The sequence below is a fragment of the Lissotriton helveticus genome, chromosome 5_1 (assembly GCF_964261635.1).
Source record: "Lissotriton helveticus chromosome 5_1, aLisHel1.1, whole genome shotgun sequence".
In the NCBI taxonomy this organism is placed as follows: domain Eukaryota; kingdom Metazoa; phylum Chordata; class Amphibia; order Caudata; family Salamandridae; genus Lissotriton; species Lissotriton helveticus.
This window is the reverse complement of record NC_136065.1, coordinates 1,369,430,332-1,369,449,566: the sequence shown is the minus strand read 5'-3', so window position 1 is coordinate 1,369,449,566 and position 19,235 is coordinate 1,369,430,332. Positions and strand designations below refer to the sequence as shown.

The 19,235-nt window shown below is 46.7% G+C and overlaps 1 protein-coding gene across 2 annotated transcripts in view; it reads left to right on the top strand.

Moving 5' to 3' along the window:
• Nucleotides 1-19,235, top strand: part of TCP11 (t-complex 11) — a 323,210-nt gene that overhangs the window by 266,264 nt on the left and 37,711 nt on the right. For both annotated transcript variants that reach the window (XM_078644306.1, XM_078644305.1), the window contains exon 9: nucleotides 1,686-1,858. In XM_078644306.1, the coding sequence (XP_078500432.1) occupies nucleotides 1,686-1,858 (173 nt within the window). The remainder of the gene's footprint in view (nucleotides 1-1,685; nucleotides 1,859-19,235) is intronic.

Sequence of the window (19,235 nt, the reverse complement as noted above, 5' to 3'; positions counted from 1 at the left end):
TGTAGATAAGCAAAGAAATGTATTCTAAGCATACAGTTGATTTAGTAAAACTTCTAATATACTCTGGACTTATGGGTGCTTGGGGGCTTTTAATTAAACCAGAAAAGTATAGTAACTACACACACAGTGTAATAATTTGTAGACCACATAGAAATTGTACAAATGTCACATGCAAGATGCACTAAGCAGACAAATGTGAATCAAGTGAAATGGCAAATTATTTTGAACCAGCGATAATTGGTGTGCTTTGTTGTCAGACGTTTTGAACTCATTAGAAATGTCAATTTGTCTTCATGACAATTAAATAACAGGAAACCTGATTAAAAGTTAGTGACAAGTGTGTGATTGGATGAAAGAACCAGGATGTGTAAGATTTCCATTGACGCTTAGACTGTGATAGAAAAAATGTGCTCACCCTGACCGGCCAGTGCAGAATCCAGGCTGCCGGAATTCTCACTGCTGTAAATAGTGGCAGTTCACTGTCCTCCCACTTCCTGCCTTAGGACTGATGTAGCCAGCGGCATCCTAGATTATACTCTGGCCTCTCGCTGCATGTATTAATTACTAAGAGGACATTTGATCCCTACTAGCTGACCCACAGGGTCGAAGTGCACGTCAGTTGCCCATAGTGACACCGTTCAGTTGCAGGCACAACGAGAGAGTACATTTTATCTATAGCTCAACACTTGGGACACTTCACACTTGTTGATGTGTCTGCTTACTGCACCTTGTATGTGCCATTCGTATGATTTCTATGTGGTTTTCAAATTACTACACTTTTCTGGTTTAATGAAAAGCACCAATAAGGCTACAGTGTATTAGTGGATTTACTACATTAATTGTATACTCAAAATATATTTCTTTGCTTACCTACCAAGTTTGTATGAATGATATTCAGGTGAACCATTATTTTGAGTATATACTGAATGTCCAGGTTCTACTAGCATAAGGCCTCCTCCTGTCATAGTATGTCATAGTGTCATAGTATGTCATTTACTGATGGCCACTGCATTTCAAAATGTGCCTTTGTGCAAATAAAATGCAATTCTTTGTATTTACTGATCCAAATGGCATCCACATTGTTGGATTAGTAAATAAAAAGCAAAAGAAAATGTTGACCATGTGATTCTGTAGACAGGTGCATACATTAGCCTGCATGTGTGTGACTGCGAAATGAAACAGCCACACCATTTCAACTTTTTGTTTTCATCCCCCAAAGAACTCGCCATCCCAAATAGTGTCAGAAAAAAGCATTGGCAAGTCCAGTGGGTTAAAAAAGAGAGATCTTTTGGCTTTGCCTATTGTAACTGAGCATTTTCTCCAAGCTGTTTTTCTCTTACCTGCTTATTTCAGTTCTTCTGACCTACACTGGCTTTGACAAACATGCTTTAGTAATAAGACTGCTCTACATAGTTAATAATTACCGTAAGGATAGGGTTTGATGGTGTCCAAAATCTGCTCCGGCGGCTTCTATTCAGAGTTTAAGGCCTAGCTGTGTTGTACACCTACATGTATTGCTTTTGAAAATGGAAGCAAGCAGGTGCATGACAAAGCTATCGGATGTAAGTTAATTCATTTTTCATTGAAGGAGGAAACTGCGTGGCGCAAGTGAAACCATGCTTTATTTTTTGAAATTCGGGGTCTTTGCTTAGAGTTTTTGTCTTTTGAAACTCTTATGTTTATAGATGCTCCAGGCTGGAAGAGGCTTTGCAGGACATTGGCGAACAAGTGCAGCAGGAAGTGGGGCGTACTCTTTCTAACCTCGGCTACAGCACCTGGAGCTGTGAGAAAGCTGCTTCACTGAAAGGACAGATAGCAGACATTGCAGAAGAGGGCAATCCAGTCCGAGCAATAACAGGTATGAACCTTATGTAGAAAGTGCTGCAGCTATGCAAATAAATCTATAGTGGGTGTGACATAGAGAAACATTGTGAACTCGTACAATTATGAACTAAGTCTGCTTAGGATGAACAACAATATAGGCAAACCAAAATTGTAAAAAAAACAAGAACTAATTTCAAAAGGAGTGAATATGAACAGAAGAAACCCACAGGGCAGTAGGGATGAGCACTCGGTTAGAACTGACATGCAGCAGATTATGTGTTACTTAATGTATAGGTTGTCAGCTGGGATTCTGCTTTCTTTTGTGGTTCACATATGCTAGTAATTCCTGCTCAGTAAAGCATAGCAGGTTTCATTCATGTGTCTCCCTTTGCATGGCTTCACTCATCCATGCATGACTAGTGGATCTAAATGCTGATGCCAGTCAGAACATAGGCCTTTGGCTCTGTGATGGATTTTGATAATAGGCAGGTAGACCTAAACACCTTTCATTTCCCCTTGTCTGGCTTTCTCTTAATCCCTATAGACAGAGTAATATACATTTGAGCTTCAACTCCATCTTCATGCTAGTACTTTACAGTGGACAACGTTACAAAAGTCTGATTCATCGCTGAATGATGGATTTAACAAGTAATTTTTGCAGGAGGTGTGCAAAAAATCTTCCGGAATGGTACATGCCCCAAGATTTATCAGTCACAAATGACTCCCTTGGAGATCACATATCGACAGCTCAACTACCAACAACTCCGTCAGTCACCTTACATGCATACAACCAGTCTTGAAAGAGCCAAATAATGGGGGGAAAAAAAACTTTGATTCACCAAATTTAATATCAAATATTATCTCGTATTAATTAGTCAATAAGATTCAAGATGATCGATCTAAAAACCAATACATAAATAAAAAGTAGAGCTAACACATACGACATTCAAATCTGTCATAAAATTGTATTAATTTCTAGGAGTCCATACAAGTAACACATTGTATTACTTGTATGGACACCACTGGCTGGCCCAGGCGACCCCATGTTCCTGTCCCAACACCCCACCCCTGAGAGCTTGATGGTCCAAGCCTCGACTTACAAGAGCGCAATCCCTACCGCACCACCTGATATGGAATCCAGGAAGCTGGACCACCTTGGGATGAAGATGTTTTCTTCCTCCAGCTTAAAACTGCATTCGGTGAACACCGCATGTATCTTGGGCTCTTATTCCCACTCACACTTGGTGTGGGACTCGGTTGCGCAGGTGCTGCCACAGTGCCCAGGGCGTGCTCTCCTGTGCAGTTGCTGAAGGGAGAGCCGCAGCCAAGTTCACCATAAGATGTGGGTTGGACACTGCCGAGTCACTAGGCAGGACAATTTCAACGTCAGTAGCCCTGAGATGCTACGCCTGGCTGAGGTCCACTGGCTTTTCAGGTGATGTCCAAGCAACACTTTTGGACATGCCCTTTGATGGCTGTTGCTTGTTTGGCGACAAGGCAGACAACGCGCTCAAGCGCTTTAAGGATTCCAGGGCTACGAACAGATCTTTTGGCCTTGTTCCACCTCATGCCCAGCGCAGTCTGCTTTTTGCCCCTTTTGTTGCTACGGAAGGGGTGCCCAGTCATGTTCCACCCAGAGCCACAGCCGCTGCGCGGCCGGGGACGAGGGTCCCACCGTCTGGGGGCCAGCGGGGAACCAGTTCACCAGCGCCCCCTCTGCAGCAGCCTCCAAGCCCTCTTAGTTCGACATTTCAGGGCGACCATTTGCCAGTGGGCGGCAGGATTCACAATCCCCTCCCCCACTGGCTCAACATCACGTTGAACAGGTGAGTTTTGCAGATAGTCCAAAGGGCCTACTCCCTCTCCTTCGAGACTACCCCTCCATCCATGCCACCTCAATTCCATCGCATGTCGGAGGATCACTTGGCCCTTCTCCAACAGGAAGTTACGGCTCTCTTGGCCAAGGGAGCCATTGAGCAAGTTCCTGCCCCAGAAGTAGGTCATGGTTTTTATTCCCACTACTTTCTGGTGCCCAAGAAGAACAAGGGCCTTCGTCCTATCTTGGATCTCAGGAACGTCAACTGCTTCCTCCAGAAGGAGAAGTTCAAAATGTTGACACTGACTCAGGTCCTGTCTGCCCTCGACCCTGGAGACTGGATGGCAACGTTGGACATGCAGGACGCTTATTTTCACATCCCTGTCCTGCCGGCCCATCTGCGTTACCTACAGTTCACAGTAGGCCACAAGTACTTTGAGTTTACCGTGCTCCCCTTTGGCCTTACCAGCACCCCTTGGGTGTTCACGAAAGTGGTGGTGGTGGTTGCAGCTCATCTGCGCAGATCAGGTGTTCCAGTCTTTGTCTATCTCGACGACTGACGACGGGCTCGCCCCAGGCTGTCATCTCCCACCTCCAGACTACAACCGACCTCCTGCATTCGCTAGGGTTCACCATCAACCTGCCGAAGTCACACCTGACTCCCTCTCCGAAGCTCCTTTTCATCCGAGCGGTTCTGGACACAGCACAGTTTCGGGCTTATCCTCCCGAGCAGTGAGTCTGGGATATTCTGAATATGATTCCGATCTTGCAGCCTCTATCCCAGGTTTCAGTCAGAATGACCCTGAGGCTGTTGGGCCTCATGGCCTCCTGCATCCTGCTGGTGGACTATGCCAGGTGGCATATGCAGGCTCTGCAGTGGGACCTGAAGTTCCATTGCGTGCAGCATATGGGGAATCTTTCAGGTTACCTCCAGATCTCGGAGGGCACTGCACACCAATTGCAGTGGTGGCTAACGAACCAGGATTGGGTCAGCGGCAGATCCCTCTCCCTTCCCCAACCAGAGTTCACAGTGGTGACAGATGCATCACTTCTGGGGTGGGGCGACCACATGGGTGAGGCGGAGATCAGAGGCCTCTGGTCTCCGGCTGAGTCTGGGCTCCACATCAACGTTCTGGAGCTTCGGGCAATCCATCTTGCACTGAAGGCATTCCTTCCTTTGTCAAAGGGAGAGTAGTGCAGGTGTTCACTGACAACACCACCGCCATGGGGTACTGCAACAAACAGGGTGGGGTGGGGTCGTGGACCCTATGTCAGGAGGCACTTCATCTCTGGAAGTGGCTGGAACATCAGGACATGTCTCTGGTGGTTCAACACCTGGCAGTTTCTCTGAACGCCAGGGCAGACGAACTCAGACGCCGGTGCATGATGGATCACGAATGGCATCTTCACTCGGAGGTGGTGCAAAGTCTCTTTCAGCGGTGGGGAGAGCCTTGGTTAGATCAATTCACCACCGAAGAGAACGTGCAATGTCAGCTATTCTGCGTGTTGGAATTTCCAAGGCGGCACAAGCTAGGCGATGCTTTTCGTCGCGAGTGGAGTTGCGGTCTTCTATACACCTTTCCGCCTATACCACTTCTCCCCAGGGTGCTGAAGAAGATCAAGTGCGACAGGGCCTTGTGACCCCGGACTGGGCTTGAAGAGTATGGTATCCCGAGCTTTTACACTTGGCCATTGATCCTCCGATCAGACTGCCCCTTCGGGAGGATCTTTTGTCACAGCAGCAGGGGACGATCCTCCACCCGAACCTGTCCAGCCTCCACCTCCTTGTGTGGAGATTGAGCGGCGACAGTTGGAAGCTTTCGACCTTCCTCTCGAAGTTTGTAATGTTATCTTGGCAGCCAGGCTTCCCTCCACCGAAACGGTATACGCCTGTAGATGGGACAAGTTTGTGGAATGGTGTTCAGCAAAGGCTGTGGATCCCCTTTCTGCCCCCCTTTCAGAGGTTCTCCCCTTCCTCCTTTCTGTGGCTCAGCAGGGCTCTGCTCTGGGCACTCTAAAAGGCTACCTTTCGGCTTCCTAACCAGCCTTCTCTTTTAAAGTCCCCTATTGTAAATCGCTTCCCTAAGGGCATTACTCACTTGCATCCTCCAATTCATTTTGTAATGCGCCAGTGGGACTGACCTATCTTATGTGCGCTCCTTTCGAGCCGCTACATAACGGTCCTCTCAGACTTCTGACACTTAAAACTGCCTTTTTGGTTGCCATCACCTCTGCTCCCAGGGTGAGTGAGCTTCAGGCTCTTTCTTCCAAACCTCCTTTTCTGGCTGTTCTTCCAGACAAAGTTGTCTTTTCGCACTAGGACTTCTTTGCTTCTTAAAGTGGTTACCTCTTTCCACATAGGACAGACCATCACTTTGCCCACCTTTTTCCCATACCCGCACCCGCATCCTTCTAAAGAGGAAGAGAGGCTCCACCGTCTGGATCCAAAATGTGCGCTTTCATTCTATCTGGATCGTTCAAAACAATTCCGGGTGGATGACCAGCTCTTTGTTGGCTATGTGGGCATCAAGAAAGGTCGGGCCGTGCAAAAACGAACCATCTCCTGATGGGTCGTTCTTTGCATCAAAACCTGCTATTCCTTAGTGAAAAAGGAACCTCCAGTGGGGTTGCGGGCCCATTCCACCAGGGCGACGACAGCCACTACTGCTTTGGGATGTGTAGTTCCCTTCATGACATCTGCCAGGCAGTTACGTGGGCTTCCTTGCACACGTTTACTAAACACTACTGCCAGGACAGCCAAGTCTGTAGAGATGGCTTCTTTGGCCGTTCAGTTCTCCCGGACTCTCTGGTGTGAACTTGGTTCACCGACCCACCTCCGGGATTGGTATTGCTGGGGTATATATTCTAAGTTGAGGAATCCATCATTAATTGCCTCTTTCAGATGAACAAGTTACTTACCTTCGGTAACAATATTTCTGTAAGAGACCTAGATTAGTTATGGTTTCCTCACCACCCCACCCATCCTCGCAGGGACGGCGTCTAAGTAGTTACCGCAACATCATTCCGGCGACCACGATGCCAACGACAAACGCGGAGTCGACCGACGCGCAGTGGTACTGCTGAAGAAAAATTCTCCGGATCCAGTCTGACACCTGGGGGTAATTCTAAGGTGAAGAATCCATAACTAATCTATGTCTCTTACAGATATATTGTTACCGAAGGTAAATAACTTGTTCTTCCGCAGTTTTGTTCCCTCTACTGTGTAATGTAATGTATGTATACTTGTAAAGCGCACTGTTACCTCGTTACGTGATGTCCTGGCGCTGTATACCACTGGGGAACCCGTCCTGGCTTTCCCTGTGAGAGGGCACCCCAAGGTGAAGCCAGGCATCCCCGGCGTTGCTGGGGCCGTTGTGGAGATTAAGCAAGCTATTGCCCAGAGTTGCAGAGTGGGACCCATGGTTAGCGTAGGCACCTAAGCGAGAATTATCGAGTCCGCGGACATTGACCCAAGACCCTGCCGCGTCGGGAATGGAACCCTGGTCCCGGGCCGACCTCTGCTTCAGGGTCTGCCGCTTCTAACCGGTGAGCCACACTTCTCCACTGCCCTCACATACTTCTTTTCAATTGAAAAGGCGCACTGAGTGCCAACAAGGAGGCTCCATCCTGGTGCTCCGCCGAGATCCTGGTGGTGCGAATATTGCACTATAAGGACTGTGATTTGATCGTGATAGAGGTTCACAAAGTAGTCGATCTGGCAGTGGCTAATGCACGTGTGATCATTTTTCCCCGAGTATATGCTGACAGTGCAACGTCAGCGAGGCGCATTCCTTGCTTTCAAATGCAGACTTTGGGAATCCAACATTAAATGCTCTCTTCCATTCCCTGCATGGCTTCGGATGGTGATGGATGGCTCATAACTTTTTTTAAGGGATCTAAAGACAACTGGGCATAGCGGCATCTGATTGCGGACTTTGTTGCATCCTAGCCACAGGCGTACTTGTAGGAGGCCTCCGGCAGGAACCGCCGGCCGCAGCAGCTGTCGTAATAATCACGTTTGCCCAACCTCGAGCAGGTTATACAGGAAATATGACACACTGCGAGCAGCTGCAGCATTACGAGAGACTGCTCTGTCCTCAGCCCCTGCTGGAAATGGCTGCAAACATCCAGTACCGCATAATCCTCAACATCTTGCTTTCTTCCACCGTGCTCCATCATACCACCTACTGTGATTCCACAAACACGATATTCTTTAAACTCTTTCTTGGGATGGAACGTCTTCAAGATTCTCTCTCCTTTAAGTATGCACTCACTGTGATAAACATTACCGTTTTTCTTTCCTATCCGCAGGTCTTTCTCTCCTTCGTAAGGGATGGACCACTACATACATGTCTATCTAATTTGGTACCTGTTGCATGTGCTGAAATAGTTATTTAATGTGTTTGCAGTCCAACCCACTAGATGGTGTGTTATATTGCTTGAACCTTGTTACACACCTACTTTCCTGGTTGCTGGGGAGCCTTTCCTGCTCCTGGTTTTACAGTGCTACAGTAGTTCTGTCACCATTGTACTGATTGCACTAAACAAGGCATGACACTTGGACCACCCTGGCTGGCTGATCTGCTTCTGCATGCTTGTTGTTGCACGCTGTAGCGCTTTGCAGACTCCTGCCTCCAACATACCCCAATATACAGACCCTGTGCCTGCGGGGTCTACCTACCCACTGGTCTCCTGCGCCTGCATGATACTGTGGGTGAGGCATCTACCTAGGGTCTCTCCTCTTGTACCAAGCCTCCCAAGCTGAGCTCTGAATCCACGGAGGTGTGCCCAAGTTACGTACATCTGGCTCAGATTGCCATTTAGCTGGGTGCTGTTAACCATATGCCTCTGTTCAACTGGATAATGAGTCTACTCTCCTGCAACCCCAGCACTCCTTCCATGCAGGGCTTCCTTGAAGGCCGCAACCGCCAAACCAGCTGTGCCAGGGCCTTAGCGACCCACGCTGAAAGCACTGGGCACATCGCGACCACATGGCATGGAAGGGGTCACGCACTCTCGCTCACCCTATATTCTGCCATCTATCTCCTCGCTAGTTCACCTTCCCTGGTGTCACATGTTAACACGTTTGGGTGGAAATTTGTCATTCCTATACTCTGTTATTTCAAGTTTTACTATGTTAGCGCTTAATGGTTCCTTGTTGCTGCCTGTCCCTACCCAAATCATGGGCTCCTAGGTGAGCTCTACACTGCCTCTCCATATGGAGCTAGATTCCACACCTTAGATAATCTGTCACACTAGCCAATACTAACATACTCACCTGTAACATTCAGGGCATGTACACTCCTTCATGCAGGTATGCGGTATTGCTTTCCTACAAGAATCCCATCTAACTGAGGCAGAGGCTGCACGCTCACAGAAAAGCTGTAGAGGTCAGGTGTTCTCAATTAACTTTTCCTCTGATGCATGTGGGGTGTTAGTCTGGATAAGAGCTGAGGTACACTTTGTTGCCGAAATCACAATTCACTTCCAGGGGATCCCCATCAAAGTCATAAGCACTGAATATTCCCCCACCCAGCTATGTGAATTTTATGAAGGCATGCATGTCATATTCAGGTGGCCAGTCCCTGCTGGAGCGCCTCTGGTGCCCAACAGGCTCAGCAGGGGCCCCTACTTGTCTTCAGCTGGTGGGTTTGCTTCTGGCTTCAGTCAGGCCCCTTGGATCTGTTGATGGATCTGGAGCGGCGCCGGTCACACTACCTCAACCTTCCTCAGCGCCAGCTCCACTGCCAATGTCAGCATTATCATCCCCAACCCCAACATGGAGCAGGACATGCTTTTCTGGCTCTGGCACCGACAGGTTGCAGACTCCCTATTACTGAGCCAGTCTTTTTTCATATGATAGGTCTAGATTGGGGGACGAATAGAAGACAGAGGACAACTGGTATGAGGATCTGGTTGATACCAGTGGACTGGACACCTCCCCAGACATTGGCCTGGTCTCTCCTACTACCGTAGCTACGGAGGAGGATGCCTCTATCTCAGAGGTGGTGTGAATTGTGGCTGAGGCCCTGGACCTTACACTGCCCTCAGTGGCAGTCAAGATGAATGTCTTGATGTCTTGATGGAGGTGCTTCAACCAGTGGTTGCCCCAAAGAGCCATTACTCTCATTCTAATGAAGCCCTTTCAGATTTTCTACTTGGGGCCTGGTCCAAGCCCTGCACATGGCTCCTGTCAGGGGACAATTGCCCGCTGCCATCGCCCCATCCCAGTAGACCCCTGTTTCCTCACCCAGCACCCCACCCCAGAAAGCTTGGTGGTGGAGGCCCCCGCCACCAAAGTTAACCTAGGAGCATCCCACTCCTCCGGAGAGGGAATCGAAAAGGCTGGATACCTTCGAGAAGAAGATGCTCCCTTCTTTCAGCTTCAGGTTGGTGAACACTGCATGCCTCTTGGGCCGATGCTCTCCTGCTAGCTGTGACTCAATTATGCAAGTGCTATCCATGGTCTCGGAAAAGGCCTGAGCCATACTCCCTCAAGCAATTGCTGATAGGAGGGACGCAGCCAAGTTCACCATATGATGTGACCTGAATAACCGACCAACTCACTGTGTAGAGCGATTTAATCTTCAGTGGCCCTTCAACACCACGCCTGGCTCAAAACTACTAGTTTTTTTGGGGATGTCCAGGCTTCACTCATGGACAAGCCGTTTGATGGCTCTCGGTTTTTTGATGAGAAGGCAGTCTCTGCGCTTGAGCATTTGAAGGACAGCAGGGCTACAGCCAGGCTCTTGGGCCTTTCCATGGCCCCACGCCAACCCCAGTCTGCTTTCCGCCCCTTTTGTAGCCATCTAAGGGGCACCAACCATGTCTTTACATGACAGCCAACCTGGTCAGCAATCCGCACGGTAGTTTTGTAGCCGAGGATGCGGTTCCCACACACCACATAAGGCAGTCAGCCAGAGGTCAAGCCAGTCCACCAACCCCCAGCATATGCAGCCTCCAAACCCCTTTACTATGCCGTCCAACCATCATGGGCATCCCGTGAGGGGCAGGATACGGCATCACCTTCACTACAGCTTGTCCAAAGTGGCTAATGCCTCCCCTTTGTTAATCCCTCCTCCCCACCCATGCAACCTATTTATGACAAGCTGTCAGAGCACCACCTCTCCTTTCTTCATCAGGAGGTGTTAGCTCCCTTGGCCAAAGGAACTATAGAGAACGTGCTGAAATCAGAAGTAGGTTGTGGTTGCTACTCCGGCTACTTTCTGGTGCCTAAGAAGGATTTAAGACTTTGGCCTATTTTAGACCTGCAACTTCTTAATCTCTTCCTGAAAAAGGAGAAATTCAAAATGCTCACGCTCGCACAAGTCCTTTCTGCCCTGGTACCAGGAGGCTGGTTAGAATTACTGGACTTGCAGGACCCTTATTTTCACAGCCCTGTCCTGGCTGCCCACAGGCGCAACCTGCGATATCCTTTGGCCTTATCAGTGCCCCTCAGGTGTTCATAAAAGTCATGGCGTGGTTGCAGCACATCTACGGAGGTCAGGGATTACTCAAAAACAAAACACGTATGTGGAGGGTCCAGGGGAATGTTTTACGACCTGTCTGCTCACTCCCCTGATGTCAACTTACACAACACAAAAAAGAGCAGATCAGGTCTGGGATTGGTGTGTGACTATGCTAATCACTGCAAAACAGTTGGATAGATGTGTGCAAAAAACGATTGAGAAACATACGCTAGAACCAGACCCATCAGCCCAACCTTTATGTCGGAGTTCACGTCATATGGGGGTTTTCTGGTTATTCATCACCACATCCAGCCATATAGTGCCAGTGCGGGACAGAATGTCAATACTCTAGCGATGTGACTCATCGTGGAGTAATGGAAATAAGGTGCAGTGCTCAAGTGGTTGTGATGAATAAAAAATGACTACACAGATTCAACAAAAAGTTCGAATAGAAGTCTGAGTGTCAAGAGTTAAAAACAAGCCGAGTAGTAAGACTACCCTTTGGCGCTTTGTAGGATGGTCGACATGTTTCAGCCTAGTGGGGGACTTCCCGGCTTTCTTCAGGACCCTTATTCATGGAATAGCTACTGCAACTACAAAGTATGTGAAGTGAAAAAATCTCCAAAATATACATATCTACCAGGAACTTAAGGGATTGTATGTCCACTGGAGGGAGAGACGTACGTCTTCTTCCTATCAAGAAACGAGAAATTACTATCAAGTACAGAAGATTGCACACATCCAGCCGCATGAAAACACAGAAACTGCATAGAAAAAACACCTGCATGAACAATTTACATTCTGCATTATGAAAGAAGCATATTAGCTTGATCACATTGAGGCATTTCCTCACAGTGATACTCACCCAGCTTTTTGTGGGTGAAGACCTCACCTCACCCGGCAACCGCTCGGGAGTATGAGGCCCCGCTCTATAGTGTAGAAAAAGGGACACAGTCAACACATAGATCTAGTGTGCCCAAACAAATTGCTCTACACATATAACCCAACCCACGTGTGCTGGAAACCCATCCGCCACAATTACATACTCTCCTACATAGAACACTTAGAGAACATGCCTCATACAATATTCATATAGTACCTTGGGTGTAATGAACATGAATCATCAGTTTCCTAGATACATAAAATGGGCACTCTAGACTACTAATATTACTACCCCCTCAAAACTGGACAAGAAAACTCTAGGTTGTTACTTGACATACCCCCTCGAGAGGACTTCAGAGAGAAAAACAGAAAATGCTGTCAAGAGGCTCACCTATCCGTCGGTGTCCCCGATATTCGGCCGAGCGGAAGGGGAGGAACTGGTTGTGTAAGCTTACAGCCTTTAAATAGCGACCACCAATAGAGACATGAGCCATAGGAGGGGCAAGCGCGCATGAAGGATTTAAGACTTTGGCCTATTTTAGACCTGCAACTTCCTAATCTCTTCCTGAAAAAGGAGAAATTCAAAATGCTCACGCTCGCACAAGTCCTTTCTGCCCTGGTACCAGGAGGCTGGTTAGAATTACTGGACTTGCAGGACCCTTATTTTCACAGCCCTGTCCTGGCTGCCCACAGGCGCAACCTGCGATATCCTTTGGCCTTATCAGTGCCCCTCAGGTGTTCATAAAAGTCATGGCGTGGTTGCAGCACATCTACGGAGGTCAGGGATTACTGTCTTTTTCTACCTCGACAATTGGCTATTGAATGCAGGCTCGACCCAGGCAGTCGTCTTCCCACCTTCAGACCTTCTTTCCACCTTCAGCTTCAGGCCTATCCTCACTCATGGTGAGTCCAGAATATTCAGGCTATGACACAGATATTTCAGCCTGTATCCGGGATTTCAATGAGACTAATTCTGAGGCTTCTGGGCCTCCTGCATCCTTCTTGTTACATATGCCCGCTGGCATATGATTGCTCTGCAGTGAGAGGTGAAGTTCCTGCGGGCACTGCAAGTAAATTTCTTTGACATGGTCCAGATCTTGGAGGGAACCACACAAGACATGTAGAGTGGCTAACAAACCACGATTGGGTCAGTGGCAAACCCTTCTCCCTTTCCCACCAAAAGCTGTCTGTGGTGACAGATGCATCATTCTGGGCTGGGGAGGTCATTTGAGAGAATTGGAGATCAGAGGACTGAGGTGGAGATCAGAGGACTGTAGTCTCCAGCGTATACCGGACTCCACATCAACATGTTGGTGTTCCGAGTGATCTGACTGGTACTGAAAGCCTTCCTTGCTTCAGTCAGGGGAAGGCTGGTTTAGGAGTTTACAGACAACAGCACTGTCATGTGGTCCTGCAACAAACAGGACAGGGTTGGGTCAGGTCGTGGATCCTTTGTAAAGAGGCTCTGCACCTCTGGACATGGTTGGAACTTCAGGGAATGTCCTTGATGGTTCAACACGTGGCAGGCTCTCTAAATGCCAGGGCAGACAAACATAGCCATCGATACCTAGCGGATAATGAATGGTGATTCCATCTGAAAGTGGTGCAAGGTCTCTTTGAAGAATGGGGTTAGCCTTGGTTGGATCTGTTCACCTCCTTCAAACGTGAAATGTCAACAGTTTTGCGATTTGAGGTTCCATGGCGGCTCTCACTCAGAGACACTTTAGTCTCGAGTGGAGCTCAGACCTTCTGTATGCCTTTCTGCCAATACCATTCCAGTTCAGCCTTCATAAGAAGCTCAGGCATAAGCCATTCTTGGGGCTCTGGATTTGGCACAGAGGTGTTGGTACCCCGAGCTGTTGAGCATGAGCCCTGGTTCTCTGATCAGGCTGCCGCTTCAAAAAGATCTTCTGTTGCAGCAACACATCGTCTTCAAGCGTGGAGATTAAGCAGCAATAGTTGTCAGCTTTCAACTTTTCACCCGAAGTTGGCAATGTTATCTTGGCAGCCAGGCTTCACTCCACCAAGACTGTATATGCCTGCCATTGGAGCAAGTTTGTGGAATGGTGTACAGATAAGCAGGTTGATCCCCTATCTGCACCCCTTTCCCGGGTTCTTCTGTTTATTCTTACTGTAGCCCAGCAGGGTTCTGCTGTGGGCCTCCTGAAAGGTTATCATTCTGCCATCTTTGCATTTCTGCACTTACCAGATCAGCCATCAATGTTCAAGTCCTCTATTGTAAATCAGCCATCAATGTTCAAGTCCTCTATTGTAAATAGGCTTTTTTGAAAGGTCTCCAACAAATGTTCCCACCTTCCCCTTCATTATGCCTCAATAGGAACTTAATTTAGTCACATCATTTCTCATGTATGGTCCTTTCGAGCTGTTACCCAACTGCCCTATCAGGCTCCTCACTATAAAACCGACCTTTCTGTGGCAAGGACATCTGCCCAAAGGTGTCAGTGAGGTACAGGCTTTGTCATCTCAGCCTCCTTACTTTACCATCTACGCAGGCAAGCTGGTTCTTCTGACAAGGGCATCCTATTTACTGAAGATGGTCACCCCCATTCATATAGGCCAGTCCATAACCCTGCCTACTTTTTAACACTCCGCCTCACCCCCTGTAAAGTAGGAGAGAGACTCCATCTGGACCCCAAAACAGCATTGTTCTACCTTGACCGCACAAAAGAGTTCTGGGTAAGAGGGGGCAAGATGGCGTCCGCAAGCTCGGACGTGTGAGCTGACCCCTCTGGGTTCCCCCGTCTGCACACAGAATGGTGTGTTAAATCGGAGATTTGTTACACATTTGCACTCGCTGGTTCTTTGGAGGCGTAAAGCGTTATGCAAAACTGTGCCATGAACTGAAATTTGAGCTGAGCATTGCTAGTACATTAGAGTCTTCGTTACACGCTTGGGAAACGCTGGTACCTTTATATGCTGTTTGAGGCTACTTTCGGCTTTCCTGCTTCATGAACGCTTAAGAACATCAGCGTGGAGTGAATAAACCATCAAAATTTACGGGAACTCTTACCTGGCTAGGGTGTTAAGAATTGGATGCTCTCCCTGGAATGCTGAGTCTCGCAGTGGCAGGGATAAAGCAGGGGCTGCGATGACTACGAAGAGGCTACTGGAGCACTCGGCGTGGTGTTTTCGTGACTACAGTGTTCTACGGAGGCCGATTCGGGTCATGCTGCGCTGCTCCAGAGATTTCTCTGAAGGTTGCTAAAGGGAGAGCTCGCCCCCTGGGTTGACTCTAATGGCGGTGGAGTGGGGGACGGAGCCGCGCACTCCAGAAACTCTGTACATACATCTCAAGGTAACAAAGGCAACAAGGGGGATACTTCCGATGAGAAAATTAGCAAGGATAAGGATACTAGTGGTAAACGCACTATTCCCCAGCTTTTTTCGGGTGGGAAAGAAAGGAAAAGAACTGGTAACTCCCCTCAAGTTGAAGCTATAGAGGGAGCTATGAAGATATTACCACAAGAATCCCCAGATGTGATAATTGCTCGGAATATGGGAGGCGTTGATACAAATCCTCTACTGTTAACAACCACGGGTGAAGGAGGGAGTATCTCTAATATTGAGGGAAAATCTGCGCACTTAAAAACCACTGTTGCAATAGCTGCACATGTAGAATTAGATAAGGATTTTCGGAATAAAACATCGATTGTGAAGGAAAAAGACTCTGGTGACAACTTCTATTCATTGTCAGAACACTCTAACTCTAGTGATGATCTGGATCTGGGATCTAAGATATGTGATGAATCACAGGGAGCTGGTGGTATTGATTTTAGTAGTACACAGCCGGACGACATAGAATGGGATATTTCTGATGACAGTCCTAGGACAGTGCAGAAAAAATATGAGAGCAAACAGGGCCCTGCATTAGTGGATAGTGCCAACAGTGATAACACTCCACAATGAGACTACTCTCTTATAAATAAATGTGGCTCTGGTACCAGTACAGAAGTGGTTAAAGGTAAAGCTATAGATTCATCTGAAGAGATCTCACTAACCCTGATCTATCAGACCATGATGACTCACAGGGAGGAAACGCGGATAGAAAGCCAGAAAGTACAGAGTTCTTGTTGCAAGTTACAGAACTCGGTTCTGCGTATAGCAAAGACTTGTACAGAATTTACAACGAGGCTCAATGAAGCTGAGGCAAGGATTTCCTCCCTAGAGGATGAACTAGTTGCACAGAGCACGCTAACTGAGATCTTGTGTTCAACAAACGACGATATCAGTGGAAACTGGCCGACTTAGAAAACCGTGCTCGCCGCAATAATCTTAGAATTTTGCAGATTCCTGAGGGGGTCCTCAGCAAGTACCTCATTGAACTATTTTCTGAGGCTTTTCCATAACTCAACAAAGAAGAGCCCCTTTGGGAAATAAAATTACTTGCGTAGTAATATACCAATACGAACACCCTTCATTCGCACCGGTTTCAGAAATCAGAGCACTCCTAAACTAAACATAGCATAAAGTATAACAATTTAAAATGTAACAAAAATGATCTGATGTAGGGTCTGTTGTAAATTTATTGTATAGCATCAAGCATTTAAAAATACATAAAATTCACAAATTCATAATGTTAAAAACAAAATATCCACATAATACACATAATTTCATAATAAAATATACATAAGAGACAAAAGGGAAAGTGAATCAATTGAAAAACATCATAAAGTATTAATCCGATTAGAATCAATTATGGTGCAGCTAATATCAACTGATAACACCCTTAGTAGATCCTCGAATTTAATGGTGAATTTATGCGTCGACTCGTTTCGGTGTTGTAGCTTGATATTGCACCACCTTTATCAAGATGTAATAATGGGTTGCGGGGTGGGTTGACGTCCGGGGGAGGGGGGAGGGGGATTATTCCACAGTATTCTCCAGTTTGTGAAATTGAGAAACTTTAAAATTTACGTAAAAGAGTTAACTAAGGGATGGTATCCATATCTATCATATGGCTAAAGTAGGGCTTCGAATATGTTCGTTTAATGTTTGTGGGCTCAACAACTTTAATAAAAGGAAAAGAGTTGCTGCAGAACTCAGGGTGATACAACCAAATCTTGTATGCATACATGAATCGCATATACCCTGGGGAGAACGTACAATGTTATTAGATCTGGGGTATGTACTTTTAGCTACCTCACAACAAACAACTGTGAATCGGGGGTGGCCGTATTGGCTAAACCTACTGTACAAACTTCAGGAAGTATAACTGTAGATAGCCATGGGCAGTGGGCAATTGTTAAATGTATTACAGGGGGCTCTAAATTTATGCTGTGTACAATATATGGGTCTAATTTAGATGAAGCTCCTATTCTTGAACACCTAAATATTGAACTTGCATCATGGCCCACCGCTTGTATTATGTGGGGACTTTAATATTAATCTGGCACAGGGCGAACTACAAGCAGGCATTCAGAAGTATAAGGGTCGGAAACCTAAGGTGTTTAAGGCTTTGCACCATCTAATATTGGATCATGGGTTAGTTGATGTCTGAGGTATGCTTAAAACACTTGATCCTGGCTATACGTTTTATTTTCACCCGCATGAAAAATGAGTTCGTCCTGATTATTATTTTATTTCTCCTTTATTGTTAACAGAAGACCAAATTCAAGTCTTTCCCCGAATCACTTCTGACCATGCTCCAGTTGTTTTGGATATCACAGCTTTAGGGGGCAACTTAGTACCGAGGGTATTTACGTTTGATAGAAAAATTCTTCTGGATAATGGTTTTGTTGAGCATATGAGCAAATGGATTAGAGATTTTTTTCTAAATAACAGTTATTCTACAGACTGTGGAAATGTTTGGGACGCTTTCAAAGCTTGTTTTAGAGGGGAGGTGTTGAGATTTGGATTGTATAAGCAGAAACAGTATGATTCAGGAGCTATATGATAAATTGAAACTAGCAGAGGGAAATGTAATGTGCGGGAGTCAGTCCGGAACTAATCTTACTGAGGTGCAAACTGAAGTGGCTAGATGTAAGGGCAACATCAATTTGACATGTAGTAAGGAGATTGCTGTAAAAAATCAGCTTTTTAAGAAAGATCGTTATGAGTATGGGGAGGCTACAGGGCGCTGTTTAGCTCAAAGGCTACGTTCCAAAGAAACATCACAAAGAATAGAAGGTATGAAGGATGCTTCGGGTAGACTTACACATGATCCCCATGAGATCTTAGAAATTTTTCATAGCTTCTATCAAAAACTCTACACTGAACAAGATGGAGAAATTGATGTTGTGGATTTTGGGCTTCTGGATGTGCAATTCCAGCGTTTATCTCAGGAGGAGGCTGGAGTATTAGACAGTCCTATTACAATGGATGAACTAGAGCAGGCCATTAATTCTATGACTCGTGGGAAAGCAGCAGAGTCAGATAAGCTTCCATTAGAACTTTATCGGATATTTTTTCAAGATCTCAAAATTTACTTTTTGGTGGTGTGCCAGGCTGCTCAAACTGGTGTGGCACGTAAATCATGGAATGACGCTACTATTAGTGTGTTTAAAAAGGACAAGCCTTCTGATCTCCCGGGGTCGTATCGCCCAATTTCACTTACAAACTGTGACAGGAAGATTTATGCGAAAATTCTTGCGAATAGACTGGCCAAGGTTATATCCCCCTTAGTTTCCCTCAGACAGCCTGGGTTTATTCCAGGTATGGGGCGGTGAACCATATAGCGAGTGTTATTACCATACTTGATATTGCCCAAGTGGAGGCTAGAGACGTCGGAATAGTGCTGCTCAATGCCGAGAAGGCGTTTGACCGTGTCTCGTGGAATTTTCTGTGGAGAGTTTTATATGTGATGGGTTTTCCTAAGGGATATATCCAGGCTTTACAGGCTTTATATTATTCTCCCATGGTTCTGATCTGTTCTATGGGCCTAACATCTAAGATAGTTCAGATCTCGAGAGGTACATGTCAGGGCTGTCCATGCTCTCTACTCTTGTTTGCCCTTTACATAAATCCTTTTTTAGACATGCTTGAGCGGAGCGCTAGGATAAGACCCTTCATGGTGGGGCAAGATCAGTTCCGAGTCTGTGCATATGCAGATGATATTGCCATCATAACATCTGACCCAGTGATGGCGCTACCCGAGATTGAACATCTTGCATTTAACTTTGGCTATATAGCCGGCTATAAGCTTAACACATCTAAAACCCAGGTTCTTTGCACTAACCAAAACATCAACAATGATCCTAGAGTTGTTAAGGAGGTTATATATCCGG